At 36.9% G+C, this 19542-nt stretch overlaps 1 protein-coding gene across 2 annotated transcripts in view; it reads right to left on the bottom strand.

Moving 5' to 3' along the window:
• The window catches only part of SPATA17 (spermatogenesis associated 17), a 196294-nt gene that overhangs the window by 72277 nt on the left and 104475 nt on the right, over positions 1–19542 (bottom strand). For both annotated transcript variants that reach the window (XM_070501595.1, XM_014849877.3), the window contains 2 exons: positions 6925–7128; positions 1589–1737 (listed from right to left, as the gene is read on the bottom strand). In XM_070501595.1, coding sequence (XP_070357696.1) covers positions 1589–1737; positions 6925–7128 — 353 coding nt within the window. The remainder of the gene's footprint in view (positions 1–1588; positions 1738–6924; positions 7129–19542) is intronic.

The raw sequence follows: 19542 nt of genomic DNA, 5'->3' as shown, positions 1-19542 counted from the left end.
TCAAAGAAGATATACGCATGTCCAATAGGCACATGAAAAGATGTTCAATATCACTAATAATCAGGGAAATGCAAATGAAAGCTACTCTTAGATATCACTTTACACCCATTAGAATCGCTATAATCACCAAGACAAAAAATAACAAATGCTGGAGAGGTTGTGGAGAGAAGGGAACCCTCATCCACTGCTGGTGAGAATGCAAACTGGTGCAGGCACTCTGGAAAACAGTATGCAGATTTCTCAAAAAATTAAAAATAGAAATACCATATGACCCAGCTATCCCACTATGGGGTATTTATCCAAAGAACTTGAAAACAACACAAGGAAACTTATGCACCCCTATGTTAATTGCCGCATTATTCACAATAGCCAAGATGTGGAAGCAACCCAAGTGCCCATCAACTGATATTCAGATAAAGAAGATGTAGTATATGTATACAACGGAATACTACTCAGCCATAAAAAAGACAAAATCATCCCATTCACAACAACACGGATGGACCTTGAGAGTATTATGTTAAGCAAAATAAGCCAGACAGAGAAAGACAAACACCAGATGATTCCACTCATCTATGGAAGATAAACCAATACATGGACAAAGAGAAGAGCTTAGTGGTTACCAGGGGGCAGGGGGTTGGGAGGTGGGCACAAGGGGTGAAGGGGGTGACTGACAAATAATCATGTACAACTGAAATTTCACAATGTTACAAACTATTATGACCTCAATTAAAAAATAATAATAATTGCTGTCCATATGTTGGTGACATTTGTATAGTAACATAATATTATTTTATATATTATATTAAAGTTATTATAAGAATTCATATTAGAATAATTGTCTTACTATTTAGTATATATAGTACTAAAGAATTATTATAAGATACAGTAAAAGATAATTACAAGATACATTATAGGATAATAATTTTTAAAAAGCCATTCTTGATTTTAAATGGTCTATTTATAAATTATATATGACTACATTGATGACAAATGCCTTAAAAGAGAGGAAATGTCTCGCCGAAAGATGTATGAATTGAGACCCAAATCAATGATGCTAATAAAATCATTTAAAATTGCATGTACTATTGGGTCATCCTTTATCTTTTTCAGTCCTCTTCCTCAGTTGTAAAGAAATTAACTGCTTTTATTGCCCCTGATTTATTAAAATTACTGTTTTATCAATGGATACAAATGAAATTTAGTCCATGTTAAGAAAAACGTTTTTGTTGTGATGGATCTTATTTTAGAAGCATCATAAATACACATGCTTTCAATGGATAATTAAGGAAATTACCTTCACAGATGCATGGATAGTGGTCACTTATTCCCTTGAAATGCCATTCATTCTCTTTTTTTCTTTGAGTAATTAACATATAGTGTATATATATATTAGCCATCAATATTGTCATCAATATTGACATTATCTAAAACATCTAGATATTGAAAAATGGTTACTTCTGAATAGATCGATGGTGGCTTCACCTTTTCTCACAAATAAAAGTCTCTACAATATTAGGAAATGGAAAATATTAGAAAATTTAAGGCACCCAACATGGTACAGCTACTTCTTGTGAAGCTAAGAACTCACATGTTGTCATTTACATTTCGTATCCACTCCTGTCTCCTGAGGTCCTCTCTGGCCTCCTTTAACTCATTGATTGGTTCTGCCTCCCGCAACGTTGGCTCCAAAGGCTTGTAGCGCTGTTCCAACACTTCAGCGATATCGCGGAAGGGCCCCTGACAAGACAGGATGGGGCAAAAATTCTATTATGGAGGGTTTTTGGTCATATCATTGATGACCAAGGCTAATGAATATCTATAAAATATCACAAGTTTACTAAATTCTTTTTAAAGAACAATTTGTTCTTCTCTGAATTAGAAAATATATGACAAAACAAGAATACCACTTATCTTCAAGGAATGTTCTCACCCTACAAGTGATTATATTTAAAATGTTTTAAATGAAGCAGAATTTTCCCCACATATATCAAAAGAGTTTTTATCCTAGAACTTGTAAATTTGTAGTTATAGATTGCTTTATTTTCTAATTTTAAAAAGCACATTTCTTCTAATATAATTTAAAAACAATTTTCTCTCTTTTTAAGTAAAAATATTAGAAAAGATTCTGAGTATAGCTTTCAAAGAGCCCTACTATAAATATAAACAAGAAAGTGAGTGTGTTTTCATTAAAATAAAGCTTTTAGGTGAATGCCAAATCTTATATTTAATTGGCGGCCCCCCAAAACATAGAAGAGTCACATTTTTAATTATTTCAAGTATTCTTTATCTAAAATTCTAAGTATTGCTTAATAACTCTGATACAATAGCAATCATTTAATGACGTAAATATACAGCAGAGGAAAATCCATGAGCTTCAACTGTGCTTCACAACATATCCTACCTTTAAATTAGGAGTTATACCAGTTGCTAGAATCCACTGCTTCTCTGATTAGAATCATAGTAAGCACAATACAAATCAGAGGTGCGGGACATTTTGCTGTGTTATGAATTACATAGTGCCTTCTTTTCTCACTACTTATCGTTGTGCAGGAGAGAAGTGATATAAAATGGACAAAGACTTCTAATCATATTCCTCATCCTTCAAGATCTCTTCTTTAAATAGGTTATCACTAACAAGACACAGCTGGAGTTACTGCAAGCACTGAGTGAAGACTGTGGGGCTAATAAAAAGAAATGATTCACGCCTCATTTATGTTCACTTATGTTTTACATTAATAGAAACCAATAATAGGAACCAGTTACCATAAAAGTCATGGACCGTAAATAACACAAATGGCAAATAAGTATCATCTAGTACTTTTCACAGCTGGACAGGAGGATTGCTATATTTGAAAGTGGTTAATGGATTTTTATTGGAACTTTAGTTTTTAAAGATACAGTAACGTGAGTCCAAGTTCATGATTAAGAAATCAAATGGGGACTTTTTTTTTTACAGATTCTTAATTGTTTACTTTGACAAATTCTATGGTTTAAAAATTAATATTTGGTTGTGTTATCAGGCAAATTATTTCTCTAGGCCTTTTTTCCTTGTATGTAAAATGGATTACTAGCTATCTCACAAATTTGCTCTTAAGATATGTAAGATAATGTAAGTAACACTCTTAGAATTTTACTTAGAACATAGTAAATAGTCAAAAATGGTATCTACGGCTTTATTATTATTTTTACTACTATAACTCTTAGTTTCAAGAGGAGTTTGTAAAAGGTTTTCAACAATAGTAGCATCAAATATATAAGCAAATGGCCAAGGCTATGACTTTGAAGGGGCCAGTATTCACAAGGAGTAACGGTTTTCTTGGTGGCCAAGATCTGCCTTCTAACCTTTGTTGGTGTATCAGCATAACACACACATCCATTTGTAGGCTTATCCCACTATATAATCTGGAACTTACTATTTCCAATGAGACAAGGAAATGGAAGAGGAAGAATTCTACTTGAGTAGTAAAATATGGAATAAAAATAGACCCAGTCTTCCTTTTGGGTTCAGTATAATCTTTGTGACCCCAATCCTTCTGTAATTGTAACCATGGGCCCATCAGGACCAGTTCAACTCACCCCATCTTACCACCAAAGTGGTTAAGAACTTGCCTTTCAGAAAATTTGCAATGTCATGTAGCTAGAGCATGCACAGAAGAAGAAATCTTGACCTGAAATGACCATAGAACCAAAGATTCTCCTCCCCTTGGAACCAAAAGACAAGGACATGACCAGAACTTAAAAGTCAGACTCCTATCAGAAGCAAGGGGTCCCTCATTCAGGAAGATCCGGTGTTAAAATTCCTTTCCCACATCATCATAAATGTTTAGAACCCCATCACAAATGTTTAGAATCTCATCATAAATGATTGAAGCCCACCAATCAAAAACCTTTCTTGCCAGTGTTTCTGTGTGCCAGCCTCATCTCCCTAACCTCTTAAATTTCACCCCAAATCCTGAACTGGGGAGACAGATCTGAGGGCACATGCCCCCCACCTCCCTGCAGATCAATCTCACAGAATAAAGCTGATCTCTTTTCACAAAGGCTGATGTTGTAACTAGTTGGTTTTTTATGCGCATTGGCCAAGAGAACCCCAATTATGTGTGGTAGCATAATCATGCCCATCTCCCTGTGTCTTTCAGTGTCTGGTCCATACATTTATAGCTTAGACAATCAGTGTCTTGCCTTTGAGCTCAGTAGTCCTCCTCCCTGGTTAGTAATTGACATCTTACTATCAAGCTTCTCTTGTGCCAAAGCTTCTATTAATTTGTGTTTCCTTCTGTAATCTGTCTTCTGTTAATCTGATAGACTGCCTTTTAGATCTCAAGTGATCACTTATACTAACCATGCCTGGAGTGACAGGGAGTCCCAGATTTTGGACATACCTTCAAACTTCAGATCTGTGAATTGTACTCATTTCCCAAAATTAATCCCTGGAATATCTAGACCATCTAAGATTCAACCTGAACCTATAAGTCTCCTCAGACTTATCTATAGTTTTCTAATAGTTTTAGATGTTTAACTTTCTAATAGTTTTCTAATGTTTAACTTTCTTTGCCTCCAACCAAATCCCGATAATGTGAGTCAAACATATTTATATTATTCTTATATATATTTTTAATAACTCACATTACTTTATAGTCATCTTGTGTTTTTAAACTCTTCCGAAAGCTTAAATAATAATGACCTTATTTTTTAAACTGATTACTATTATCTCACACATTTAAGAAATCCACCTCACAAGTAGACAGACTGTCAGAGTACAAATATTATCATTTGGACTATAGCATTTACAGCCTTAAATCTCCCCAATGATGAATGTACGTTTTTACTATTAGGTAACATACAGGACGTGGTTCAGTCAAAGAAAACCACAATGTTAAAAATCTCATTCCGTGAAAAATGGGAAAGGAAACAAGGAAAAAAGAAGTGAAGTAAGGGAGGAAAGAAGAACCCAAAGAAAGATAAGAGGGAAGAAGGTGGGAAGAACAGATGGGTAAAGGAAGAATGAGAAGGAAGGGAGGAGGGAAGGAAGGAAGAAAGGATATGGGGTGCAGGAGAGGCAGGAGGACCAGGAGGATACAATACGTAACATCTTCCATGCATATAGTATAGGCCACATACGCACACATATATCTTTATATAAATGTATGTATTTTTTTTGTGTCTTCATATATATACCATTGTGGTATAATAAGAAATATATTTGATCTTTGTTCCTGGCACAGAGCTCCTAAAATCTTTGGAATTTCCTGAGTGATAGGAGTGTCTTTTCTTATTCATAATGAGACAACTCTTGAGTTTATGCTAATGAGGTAATTTAGAATGGGATCCCTAGATGGTCTCAGGATGTGACTGGTCACCAGAAATCATTTGAAGTGATTGGAAGGTTGGAACTTCCCGCCAAACCTCTGATCTCCAGGGAGGAGAGTGGAATTGGAGATAAAACTTTATAAAAACTCTTGCACAAGAAGATTTGGTGAGCTTCTTAACTGGCATACACATCCTTGCGCTGGTGCCAGGAGCATGGTGCACCCCAACTCCACGAGGACAGAAGACCGTGGCTTCTGTTTGAGGGCTCTCTCTCAGTCTCTCTTAGAGCACTCACCCTGAGGGAGGCCAACTGCCATGTTTGAGGTAGCACTGAAGAGACGTCAACATGAGGAGGGACTGAGACATGAAAACAATCAACCATGTGAGTGACCTTGGAAGAGGACCTCCCCACCATCTTCTTCTCCCCATAGCTAAGTTTTCGTATGAAACCACAGCCCTGGCTGACCCCTTGACTGTAAATTCATGAGCGATCATGAGTCAGGGTGCTCACCTAAGCTGTATCTACAATGCTGACCCACAGAAACCATGAGATAAGAAATGTATGTTGGTTTAAGCCATCAGGTTTGGAGTAATTTATTACGCAGCAAATGACAGAGAGAGGCAAGCCTGCATAGGCTGCTAATATGTGAGAGTTCTAGGACCCTACTGTGTGAACCAAAATCAACCCAATTCTAGGTCGATGATGCCCAGTGGCAGTTCCCTACTGTAGTTTAGATATTGATGGGGATGGTGGAACTGCTGTTCTCTGGGACTTTCAGGACAGTGACAATCATCACTCAGCACATCCCCCTCCACCCTTCAATCCCAGGAAGTCATTGGCCAATCCTGCTCTATTCCAATCCATCCTGAAGATTTATAGTCTCTGCTTGAGTTGTGCATTATTTTGAGTCCTTTCTAATTGTCCAACTTAATCTTTTTCATTGCTCAAACCTAAATTATGTTTACAAGTGTAATAAAGATATGGATCAGCAGATGAGAGACTAAATCAAATAAATTGATAATACATAAGATTTTTCTAGCAACCATAGGTTATAACAAGTACTATTATAACAATATTTTTACATAAAAAGTCTAGATCCTAGCCAAAAATCCTATGTTAACTTCATATTCAAAACAATAAAATTCAGTACCAAAGAAATATTGATCACTCCCTTGGTATATATTGTAAAGGTATTTTATATTTATTATTTATAATTAGATTCTGTAGATTCTGTAGGTGCCAGCCTTGTGGCCAAGTGGTTAAAGTTCCATGCGCTCTGCTTGGGCAGCCCCAGTTTGCAGCGCACGTTTGGATCCCAGGTGCAGACCTACTCCACTCATCAGCCATGCTGTGGAGGCATCTCACATACAAAGTAGAGGAGGACTGGCACAGATGTTAGCTGGGCTGATCTTCCTCCAGCAAAAAATGAGGAGGATTTGCAATGCAGTTAGCTCAGGGGAAATCTTCCTCACCAAAAAAGAAACAAATAATAAAATTAGATTCTGTAAAAAATCATTCTTCTTTCTTGTCACAAAGACAAAACAAAACAACAACTTTTTTTAAAAACAACAACAACGCAATCGAGAGAGTTCTTATACAGGACTAATGAGTACCTGACATTGTTTCCTATTAATGGGTGGCAGAATTTCAGACCGAGGAAAGGAACGGTTGCTCGTACAAGCCAGCCAGCTGGTCAGGCTGATGGAATGCTTCTGCTTAACTCTAGGTCTCTGGTGTGTTAAAGGCTTTGCCTTCTGTAACCGCAACTCCCACGGATCAGGATCTTTTCTGAACGGTGAATTGTATATACCTGGAATCTAGGAAAGAAGAACATAATTTTGACTTTCATCTTTAATATCCACACGAAATAAAAGGAAGATAAAGTTGTACCACAAAAATTTTCACATGTTAAAGGACTGTTTTAAACTACAACTCTAGTTCTTAACTAGACTTCAGATTCATCGAAGGAGGCTACAAAAAATTTTGTCTCCACTCCAGACCAATAATTTCAGAATCATTCCTGGCTGAAGACTAAACATGTTAAAAACTACCGAGTTAGTTTCTATCTGCCACACATGGCATATTTTATATAACTGTATTTATGAAAAAAAATACCAGAAGGACCTTAAGTCATTCATTCTGTATTCTAACCATTAACTATGTACATTTTAATATGTAATCATATCTATAAGTCATACATTCACTCACGTAAACTCAAATATACAATGCATGAACCAGTTGCAGCTACAAGGTAGGTACTCAATAAGTATTTGATTGGTTGAATGATTATGCATCACACAACCTAATTCATGGCACTCACTTTAAGTTCTTTACTCTAAAATAATAATCCAACTGGTGGTATCATATATGTGTGTATATTATGTATCATTCAAAATAAGGTCCTGTATTTAACGAGTTGTATTCATGTGGTTAGGTGCTATATTTCTGTATTGTTATACTACTCTTGCTATTTCTACCACTCATCTTGCCACACATTGCATCAAAATAGTCAAGACTTAGCACAGTGCCTGCTGTGCAACTGAGGTTCAGTAGATGTATGTATGACAAATAGTAAGGCCAGGTTTAGCTGATGTCCACTGTCTAAAAACTGTATGGTGTTTGAGTACACAAACTGTAAAGAACCATATTTTGATACTCTTTTCATATATACAAATGCATATTCATAAGGAAAAGTTACATTTTAAAGGATAGTACGACTTGTTTGGTTGCTCTGTAGACACTGTAGACTAATGTAAAGAATGTATCCATTAAACCTCTCTGTTTTTCCTAAAAATGTGCTTTTCTCTTATGCCCCCATCATAGCCATAAATATTTCTGGTTGCTATATGTACCTCATGGAATCAGCAGTTCCAAAGTATTATGGTTAACTAGGAGAGTTGTCTTTGAAAAACTATCCTAGAAAATTTCATATGTCCAGGCTAACACTTCATTAATTGTTAACATCTATCTCATACCAACTCAGGCTCAAGTTAGCACCCATTCCTAGTGCTTCTTCAATAGCCCGGAGTTAATTCCATCCCAGGACCTATCACATTGCTTTATAGTTACCTTTGTGTGTGTCAATCTTCCTCAAGCAAGTGGCTGGTGCACAGGGCCTCTGTTTTAGATATTTTTGCATCCCCAGGGCCTGGCAGAGCGCCTGGCACATAGTAGACACTCAAAAAATAAATGCTAAATGCTTATCTAGAATAACAATGTGCTGTTCAGAAAGGCCCATGAAGCCTCTATTTCACTCTTGTTTTCCAAAGCCACTTAAATATCTTAGCAAAATATTTGAGGTTTATTTCAAAATCTTATCAACTTCTTTCAAAGAAGTTATAGATTAGAGTCATGTGCAGTATAACGAGATTTCGGTCAACGATGGACCCCATATACAATGGTGGTCCCATAAGATTAGTAGCATATAGCCTGGGTGTGTAGTAGGCTATACCATCTAGGTTTGTGTAAGTACACTCAACGATGTTCACACAACGAAGACATCACCTAAGGACACATTTCTCAGAATGTATCCCCTTGGTTAAGCGACACATGACTGTATATCCTCCCCCAAGCCTGGAATGTCTTTCTTCCTTTTTTTATCACCAAAATTATACCCATCTTTAGGACAAATTCAAATACTTTTTCCACAGAGTCTCCTAAAGGCTATTTACCTTTACCATAGCCTTTGATGTATACCTCGTTTACAACAGGTATTAGAGGACACTTACCACAGGCTGGTTATGTTATTGCCAGCCACAGAATCGTTCTCCTAACCCCACCCTCTCCCACGACTGAGAAGGATTTGATGGGAGTGACCACTTTTTATTCATCTCTGTACCCCTCTTAGATCCAGCAAAAGGTTGCTAAGCTAGTAGCTGCTCAGTATTGATTGAATTGAATTCGTATATAGAGAATGGTATCTTATTTAAATTTCTTCATTTTAATCAACATTTCGTGAGAATATTTTAATATATGATAATAACGATTAGGATATCAAAATGATTTATAAGGATCGTTTGTTAACCTAATGAAGCCAGCTACATCTGGAGTCTACATTTAGACCCCACTCTATAATTTGGCTCAAAACATTTAAAAATTCTATTTTCTTAACCGAAGTAAAAGAAGAGAAAAGGCACTTATAATAGTTTTTCAGTCAGAGTTTATCTTAGAAATCTTGCTTTCTATAGATGAGTTCTATACCAAATATATTCTTTGCAAGTCCCTAGTGTTTCCATGGAATTCTTATTCCTTCTGGGGTACTGTCTCTGAGGGTTAACATGACTATTGTCTGAGACGTATGTGGGAGCATAGCTGCCGGACCTGAGAAATGACCGTGTTTCCTTAAAGTTCTCAGCAAGAGTAATTGAATGTAGACTATCTTACTAAATGCTGGACTGTGACAGTGTGTTAACACCCTGACTATCTCCTAACAGCAGGGCAATTATTTGCTGAGTGGGATTTTTATAAATCCCCTGGCACTAGTATGTCCTGATAATTATGATGAAGTGCATTGGTCAGTGTTGATTCAGCAGTCCCTACCCCAGCAAATATTTCATTCACAGTTCTCTGGCCCACTTTCCCTTTGTAGTTCTTAGCAATCTTTACTACTATTCTGCATTTGCTTAGCATCTTATTTATTTAAAGCATTTTTTATTAAAACTTAGAACCCAAATGTAATTTAGACAGCCCTCCTTTCAGAACTGTTTTCCTCACAGTAGTCACAAATGCTGAATTCCTTCTGAATCACAAATTCAGAAAATACTTTTTATTTTTGTTTCTTTTTGTGGCAATCAGTGACTCTTGTTTGAGGCATAATTGTCATTGGCAAAAGTAAAATTTGAATTCTCCCCCCGACCCTGTATACTTAATAGTTCTTCAATCCTGGAATAAGCAGTTACTTTGAAATCATGAGAAAGTATTATTTTTCATATGGCAACATATGAAATTGGAGCACTAGGAATTGTGTTTTGGGAATTCTAGGTGTATGCGGTCCTGTTTCAAATTCTTTTTATTTTACAGAAACTTGTTTTAAAAGTAAACCTCAGAAACAAAGAGAACAGAAAAAAATTAGACTGTAGCTTCCCCCAGGCAATTACAAAATAAAGGTCAATGCGTGAGTGGAAAATAACCATAAAAACATTCTTCATGAAATAAAACAGTAGATGCTCCAAATATAACGAGTATATCCATTTGCTTTTGAATCCATTGCATTTTTAAAGTACTTTCCTGTTCAATCCTTAAGCATGAGAATAAAAACTGAGAAGAAAAGAGCCAACTGATAGATTGTTAGAAATATGGAAGAGTTCAAAATATTAATGTAATGCTAAGGGTGACTGGGTAACAAATGGTACATTTGCTCGTAGCTCAACCTGACATAATTAATATTCCAGGTCATGCTTAAGTTCCTGTGATGGAGGGTCTGAAGGGGGGAATTCAAGAAAAATATATATCTATTATATAACTCATTGCCTTTTTTTTTTTTTCCTTCTGACGAGTCGGAATCATAGCCTTTAAAAAAAATCAGTGCTTTCACAGCTCATTTACCGTATTCACCACTGGGCCACCAGTCAGCAGCCGGGCCTGCTGCAGGAGGTCAGTACGAAGCTATTAGCAGAGTCCTCTCCTGAGATTTCTTGGGTCTTATTGAGTTGAATGTTAGCATGACAGTACTGCAAATAACTCAGTTGTAGGCTTTTTTTTTTTTTTTTAAACAGTTAGCACAGATTTCCCCATAGTGCTGGTCACTCTAGAAAATTATTGCTGAAAATGAAGTCCCCAAAGCTAGCTGGCGGTAGCCCTTCTAAGTCATGAAAAATGTGAAAACTGAAAAATATGTCATCATCCCTTAGGATCAACTTTGTCTTTTGCGACTCGTGGTAATGTTTTTAAAAATCAACAGCAAACCATTATTCACAAGTGGCTTAAAAATTATAAAATAGAGCAACTGAGACAATAGCAAGTTAAGGTTGTTTTATTTACTTAAAGAAATAATAATTAACACTGTATCAATATAAATAAATAGGGTAGTTGCTCGCGGTTGAGACTGAAGGAGTGCTGGACTGTCTTCATTGACGTGAAGTTAGCAAATGTGTTAAATTAATTTCTAAAATACCGACACCTTGAAGATTTTAAATGATATATTTCAAATTCAATTAAAATATATATTTTCTATCTATATTTGATTTAAATTGCAAAGAGAATACACATGAGGAGGTCTCCATATAGGTTGCAAAATATAATTTAAGAAAGCTATCATGTCTACTGGTCTATTTGCATTTCCCATCTAGCCATGTATACACGTGCATGCAAATGTGGCTGGAGATCCAAGAAGATTTCTAATGGGGGCAAAGTTAATAGCTCGTAGCAGTTATTCAGGTAGATAGATATTTTTAAATGATAAATTACAACATAGTTAAATTGTATGTAGTTTACTATTTTAATCTGTAAGGTGGTGGAAACGATGAACTATCACACTTCACTTAATTAGACCATCACTAAACAGAATGGTTTCTCTTATTTCTCTTCCAAAGACTATGTAGATTTAGTTATATTTTATGCCCAAATGGTCTTATTAATATGTTTATTTTTTTCTCATTACAATTAAAACCTTCTCTTCGCACAAAATCACCCTAAAAATAATCTTAAAAAATTATAACCACTTAAAAATTACTATTCACTGAAAGTTATTTGATTATAAATGTGTATATTTTATTTTATTAATAGCATTTAAACCATCTATTTATGTATCTACTTTATTTTATATTTAGTATTATAGTGAGAGCATGTTAACATGACATTAAAAATGGTTTATACGGTTGCCTAAAATGTTTTCAACAGTTTTTTTCTTCTATAAATTATATAGGGAAAAAATCTCAAAGAAGAGCCAGTTCAAAAACACTATTAAAATATGTAAATATATTTACATTAACTTTGTTTTATCTAGTAAAATTTAATCCCCACTTGCCGGCCCATTGGTGCAGTGGTTAAGTTCACGTGCTCCGCTTTGGCAGTCTGGGGTTTGCTGGTTCGAATCCTAGGTGCAGACCTATGCACCGCTTATCAAGCCATGCTCTGGCAGGCATCCCAAATATAAAGCAGAAGATGATGGGCATGGATGTTAGCTCAGGGCCAGTCTTCCTCAGCAAAAGAGGATTGGCAGGAGATGTTAGCTCAGGGCTAATCTTCCTCAAAAAAAAATAAATAAATTTAGTCCCCAATTATAATATAGAGTGGGGTTATGCTAATGTAGACCCCAGATGTAGCTGGCTTCATTAGGTTAACAGAATGATCTTTATAAATCATTTTGATATCCTAATCATTATTTTTACATATTAAAATATTCTCATGAAATGTTGATTAAAATGAAATTTAAGTAAAATATCATTGTCTATATGGTATCTTATAGAGATACTAATTCTATTCAATAAATATTGAGCATCTACTAACTTAGAAACACTGTGCTGGATCTAAGGGGAGTACAGAGATCAATAAGAAATGACCACTCCTATCAAGTCCTTCTCAATAATGGGAGAGGGTGGGATTAGAGAATGATTCTATGACTGGTGATAACATAATCAACCCATAGTAAGTGTCCCCTAATACCTGTTGTAAACGAGGTATACATCAAAAGCTATGGTAAAGGTATATATCCTTTAGAAAGCTCTGGAAAAGTATCTGAGTTTGTCCTAAAGATGGGTATAATTTTGGCAATAAAAGAAGGAATAAATGCATTCCAGGCTAAGGGGAGGGTAAAAATAAAGACATTTTATGGGAAAGCTTAGGGCCAGTATTCAGTGAACATCACGTTGGCCAGTTTAAGGATGAGGCTATAGTCAGAGATGAGCTTGTAAAGATAAATTGAGACCAAATTCTAGAAATCTGCAAGATTGCACTTAATTCTGCATAAAATGGGAATCTCTTGATTTACACATTCTCTTCTGGAAGGTAAACCCAGGAAAAAGTCTGAAGCAGGCCCTACTGGTGCATGAAGGCTACAGAAAGACTCTCCATGGAAACACAGGTGAAAAACACAGTTTAAAGAGACAAAGAGAGAGTTGGAATCAGACTCAGATATAGCAGGGATACTGGAAATATCAGACTAGGAATTTAAAACAACTATGATTAATATGTTAAAGGAATTAATGGAAAAAGTAGACAACATGCAAGAACAGATGGGCAAAGGAAGCAGAAATATGGAAATTCTAAGAAGGAACCAAAAAGAAATGCTGGAGATCAAAAGTATGGTAACAGAAATGAAGAATACCTTTGATGGATTTATTCATAGACTGGACATGGCTGAGGAAAGAATCTTTGAATTTGAAGATATGTCAACAGAAACTTCCAAAATGGAAAAGGAAAAAAAACCAAATCTGATAAAAGTGTAACAGAATGTCCAAGAATGGTGGGACTACTACAAAAGGTATACTATACACGTAATGGGAATACCAGAAGGAGAAGGACGAGAAGAAATATTTGAAGTAATAATAATGGAGGATTTCCCCAAATTAATGTAAGACACCAAATCACAGATCCAAAAATCTCAAGGAACACCAAACAGGATAAATGCCAAAAAAACCCTACACCTAGGCATATCATATACAAATTTCAAAAAATCAAAGATGAAAAAATGTTATAAGAAGCAGAGGGAAGGGGCGGGCCCAGTGGTATAGCAGTTAAGTTCACACATTCTGCTTTGGTGGCCCAGGGTTCAACTTTTCACATCCCGGGTGCGGACCTATGTATCCCTTGTCAAGCCATGCTGTGGTAGGCATCCCACATATAAAGTAGAGGAAGATGGGCATAGATGTTAGCTCAGGGCCAGTGTTCCTCAGCAAAAAGAAGAGGATTGGCAGCAGATGTTAGCTCAGGGCTAATCTCCTCCAAAAGAAAAGAAAAAAAGAAGCAGAGGAAATAAACACCTTACCCAGAGAAGAGCAAAGATAAGAATTACACCCAACTTCTCCTCAGAAACCATGCAAACAAGATGAGAGCAGAATGGAATACACCAGCAGAGTGAATTGTAATGTCACCTATGAACTTTGGGTGATAATGACATGTAGAGGTAGAGAGTATATGTCAACTCCCCACTCAAGTTGGCTGTGAACCCAAAACTGCTCAAAAAAAAAAGATAAAGCCTAAAAAAAAAAAACTTAAACACCCTCCTAGCATATAACACAACAATTCTATTCCTGGGAATCTATACGAGAGAGATGAAAATATATGTCCACACAAAGACTTGCATGAGAATGTTTACAGCATCATTATTTAAAGATGCCAAAAATTGGAAATAATCCGAATGCTCATCACAGGTTAATAAATTAACTGAATGCGGTTATCCACAGAATGAACCACGACTCAACAACAGGAAATGAAACACTGTAACCTGCTATAACATGGAAGAATCTCAAAAACATTATGCTAAATAAAAGAAATTAGATGCAATACCACATATCGTATAATTCCAATTATATAAAATGTCCAGAAAAGGCAAATCTAGATAAAGATATGTGTAGAGGCAGAGGGTTTAGGGGAAATCTCTGCACCTTCCACTCAGTTTTGCTGTGAACATAAAACTGCTCTAAAACAACATCTACTAAATAAAAAAGTATATGGCACTACCAGCTCTCGGTCTCTTAAGCCAGAAACCTGAGAATTATCCTTGATGATGAGTATTCTTCCCCCACCCCTTATATCCAACCTGCCAACAAGTTCTATTAATTCTACCTCCAAAATAGACCTTCAGTCCACAGGCTTCTATTCATATCCATTGCCAACACCCTTGTCCAAGCAACCATATCATCTTTACCGAAGGCTTCAGGCTTATATTTAGTACCTCTCCATATGCTCTGCTTTGAACCCTTCTTATCCTCCACAGGGAAGCCAGAGTAACAGTTAAAAATGAGGGGCTGGCCCAGGGGTGCAGCAGGTAAGTTTGCACGCTCCACTTTGGTGGCCCGGGGTTTGCCCGTTCGGATCCTGGGCGTGGACCTACATACTGCTTATCAAATCATGCTGTGGCAGGTGTCCCACATATAAAAAATGGAGGAATATGGGCACAGATGTTAGCTCAGGGCCAATCTTCCTCAGCAAAAAAAAAAGTGGGGGGAGAGGATTGGCAGCGGATGTTAGCTCAGAGCTAATCATCCTCAAAAAATAAATAAATACATAAAACAATTGCTTTAGTTTCTAAAAGACTATAAATAGTTTTTCAATGCACCTAAGAAAAACCTAACAAATTCTTCACAAAGTCCTTTTTTCTATTCCAACCTCATTTAAGCCACTCTCCCCTTCCCTCACTACACACTATTCACATTGACTTTCTTTCATTTCCTCAAAACATGCCAGACTCTTCCATGACTCAAATTCACCAGAAATGTTTTTTCCATCTGCTTATTGCCTGGCCACAGTATACTTATCCTTAAGAAATCACATCAGATATCACGTTTTTAGAAAGATCTTTCATGATCCCATACACATTGTCCTATTATATTCTTTGTCTCAAAGTCTCCTGTCCATTTTCTTCATGGTACTTACAACTTTTAATGATACACATATATGACTATTTGTTTCTTAACGTCTATCTCCCCAACTTGGATTTAAGCTCCATCAGGGCGAGAACAGTGCCCATTTTCTTGACCTCTATATACTTCAGTTTATGGTTCTCAACTTTGCCTACATAGTATAGTCATTTGGGGAACATGAAAAATACTGATGTCCAAGCTCTGCCCTGGACCAACTCAATCAGAATCTTTGAAGCACATGTCTGGGCATTGTTTAGTTTTTTTGTTTTTGTTTTTGTTTTTTTTGAGGAAGATTAGCCCTGAGCTAACATCTTTCATGAAGAAGGGCAGCAGTGTCAACTGCTGGGGAGAAGTGGGACAGCAGGAGGATGGGGAATGCACAACTGGAGTGGTAATTAGAAGGTGACAGGTGACTTCTGCAGAAGCAGATTCTGCTCCTGTGGCACAGAGACCACAAAGTAATTCACTGAACGTGAAGAAGGAAAAAGAAGTGGAGGCTGATTTGAGACTTCCAAAGCAATATCATTGACTGAAAAAAATATCTTTTTTTTCCCAGTCAGGATTTCCTTTGAACCATATTGCATTTTGAAAGACTTTCTGAAAAAGAGTCCACATAAAAGACTTTCTGGGGAACCTTCCCCACTAAATGATTCCTTTACCTCTTTATCTATAAGAGTCTGGTCTCTATTTTACTGATCCCTGCAAGAACTGGATGAAAGTGGCTTGTTTCTTGCTTAGGTAGTTTCTCTCCACCTGACAGCCAACCCCACCACCGTCACCACAAACACGGCCTCATCTACCTCCTCCTGTGTCCGCCACGTTGGCAAGCTCTTCAGATTTGGCTGTGATTCCTGTTTTTCCATTTGAGTCATAGCCTTGATACTTTATAAATAATTATAAAACACTGAAATTAGTGTTGATATGGAAGTATATCCATCCCGCGACTAGACTATTCTGTGGAGCTGGGGGGCCTGGGCTTCGAGCAGTATCATGAATGAAGGAAGAGAAGGGATTTGTCTGGTGTGTAAGGTGGGAGAAGGCATTCCCAGTAAACAACAACAACAAAAACAAGACGTGCAAAGGAACAGAAACTTTAAATAACTTTGACGTGAAAGAACTATACATAGCCCCACAGGATATCAGAGTAAACAAAAGACATGAGAATTACTGAGGAAGACTTGAGAAGAAATGATCAGAGTAGGAGACAAAGCTGATCACAGTGTCACAAAGGCCAAAGGAGGTTTCAAGATTACAGGTGTGGTGAGCAGCGGGCAAACCTCCAAAAGGTTCCATGGATTTATAATTAGGAGATTCCCGTGCCCGGACCAAGACACATTTTCAGTAGAGCCGTGGAAATGGACACTGAATTCCACAATGATTTGAAAACTCCCCATCGCGACTCTTCTCATACACAATTTCCACACATTCTGAGCTGGCTTATTATACATACTAATGGAGGCTGCATGCCCGAAGAAAAATAGTGAAGCGTGTTTTTACGACCACCATCCCCCTAGAAACCTTCCATTATACACCTTTCTTTCCCCCTCTGGAAACCTAGTTTTCTCTTGCTTGGTCTTCTACAGATGATTTGATTTGAAAATGATTTCATAGTTTGGGTTTAAAAGATGACTCCAAAGACAGTTGCTAAAAAAAAATTACTTCGCATTACAGAAACTGTCACCTGAATGAAAATTCTCTTTTGTTAAAGAAAATGTACCAATAGAATGGAGCATTTGTCAAACTTTATTCCCAGTGTTATGTGGGGCTCTGCAAGAAACTGATTTCCCAAGTGTCTTTGAAGAAGGATTTTTTAAGCAAACAGGTGGAAGCCATTTTAAGTTTTATCAAAGTATAGGATTGACTGCCTCGTGAGGGAGTGCGATGTCTTAATCTGGTTGGTCACAATCTTGTGTCCAGATCTTAAAGACCATCTCCTTTTCAGACTACTGTGCTCTCACACCGTCTTATTCTGTACACCTGTGGCTTCTCATATAGAAATTATTAATTAGTACCTCTTAGGGTACTAATCACTTTGTGATTATTGAACTGAGTCATTAGGATTTTTGTACTTTTCTGTGTGTTATCCTTCAATACAAATTTTAGGCTACCTTCTGCTTTCCTTTTTTGCTCTCATCTCCTGGATGGTTGGGAGCCCAGAAAATTCCACTACACTTCACAACCATATTATCTTTTATTACCACTCAAACTGTAACATAATTTGGCCACAAAATAGAGGGAAAGAAAATTGATGGAAAGAAGTTGGCCAATGCAAGATTTTGATCAAAAAACTGATCTGATCTAAAACGAGTCTCTAGCTTTTTGGGTGTATTACTGGGTTGCTTCACAAGTTATGTGGTCTCTTTGTTTACTTTCCAGAATCTGAGGAACCAGTACCTCTTTGTACTTTTTAATCCATAATTCATTTTCAGTCTACTATATTATCACTATTAACTGAAATTAGGAATGGGAACAGCAATTTAAATTTCTCCTAGGAGATAGGTGGATCAAGTCACTATTTAGCTATTTGCTTTTCGGTCAGATTGCTTATGTCCATATAATTTTCTGCCAAATTAATCACAGGTCTCCTTTATACTCTCTGGTATACTCATCCTCAACTACCCTCTTACTTATCCCAATACTTCTTATTCCCTTGCCTACAATCCTTTCACCCTGCCCTGTGGAACCTCTCCCATCTATCCTAAACAACTTCCCTATGTCCCCAAACTTTTCAATAAATACATTCTCTACCTTTTTTTTATTATATTACAATTGAAGCTTCCTTCTCCTCTAGAAAACCACTTCCCCTGCAGCCCTACTGAGCAAAGCATTTCATTCCCTGTATCAGGGTGACCAGAGACAAATTTGCATTATCTCAGTTCTCCAATGTCACTTTCAAACCAGTACTCATCTACTTTCCTGCAATCTGAGTATCTCCTCTTTTGTCCCTCCTTATGGTTGCCATACACAGACTCGCTGGTCATTCCCCCATATTCATAATAGCCTTTGGCACTTAGTTCAGTTTTCCTTTCTACTATGTGTTCTGGGATGATTTTAAGAGATTTAAAATCTAGATGGTCGACCCATCCCAATAGCACAGCTCCACAGTTCTTTCACTCCTTCGTCTTCACTGACCTTCACCTTTATACAGTATTAGCCACACCCCATACATCCTCTTTATCCAGAACTGCTGCGTGTTAACAATTCAACCTTAAACATCAATATCTCACCCTTCTACCACAACTTTCTAGTCCACTAGCTTTCTCAGATTCTTATTCTTGCCAACCATAAGATTCATTCCCTAAAAATCTCAAGTCAATGAACCCCTCAAGCTTTTCCTAATCTATCATCTCCTTTTTGCCCTCACTTTTCCCCCTACTTATCTGAGCCACATGGTCGATTATCTTCACTGCTCAAGACCCTAACATCCACCATCCTGCTATATCCATATATCCACTGGGCCGTACTCCAACCCAGAATCCATTCAACCATGCATATGGCATAGTGGTTAATTAAATCTGGATTCCCAACTCCACCTCTTTTTACTTCTGTGAGCTTCACCTGTGTTACTTTACCTCAATGTATCATGGCTTTCTCCTCTGAAATAATGGAACTACCTCAACAGGTTGATAAAGATTAAATATGCTAATACAGCTAAAGTGCCTAACACAAAGTAAGTACTCAATAAACGCTAATTTTTTAAAAGAGGTAGTA

This window comes from Equus asinus, chromosome 30 (assembly GCF_041296235.1).
Source record: "Equus asinus isolate D_3611 breed Donkey chromosome 30, EquAss-T2T_v2, whole genome shotgun sequence".
Classification (NCBI taxonomy): Eukaryota; Metazoa; Chordata; class Mammalia; order Perissodactyla; family Equidae; genus Equus; species Equus asinus.
The sequence above is the reverse complement of the archived record's forward strand: the minus strand, read 5'-3'. Positions and strand labels throughout refer to the sequence as shown.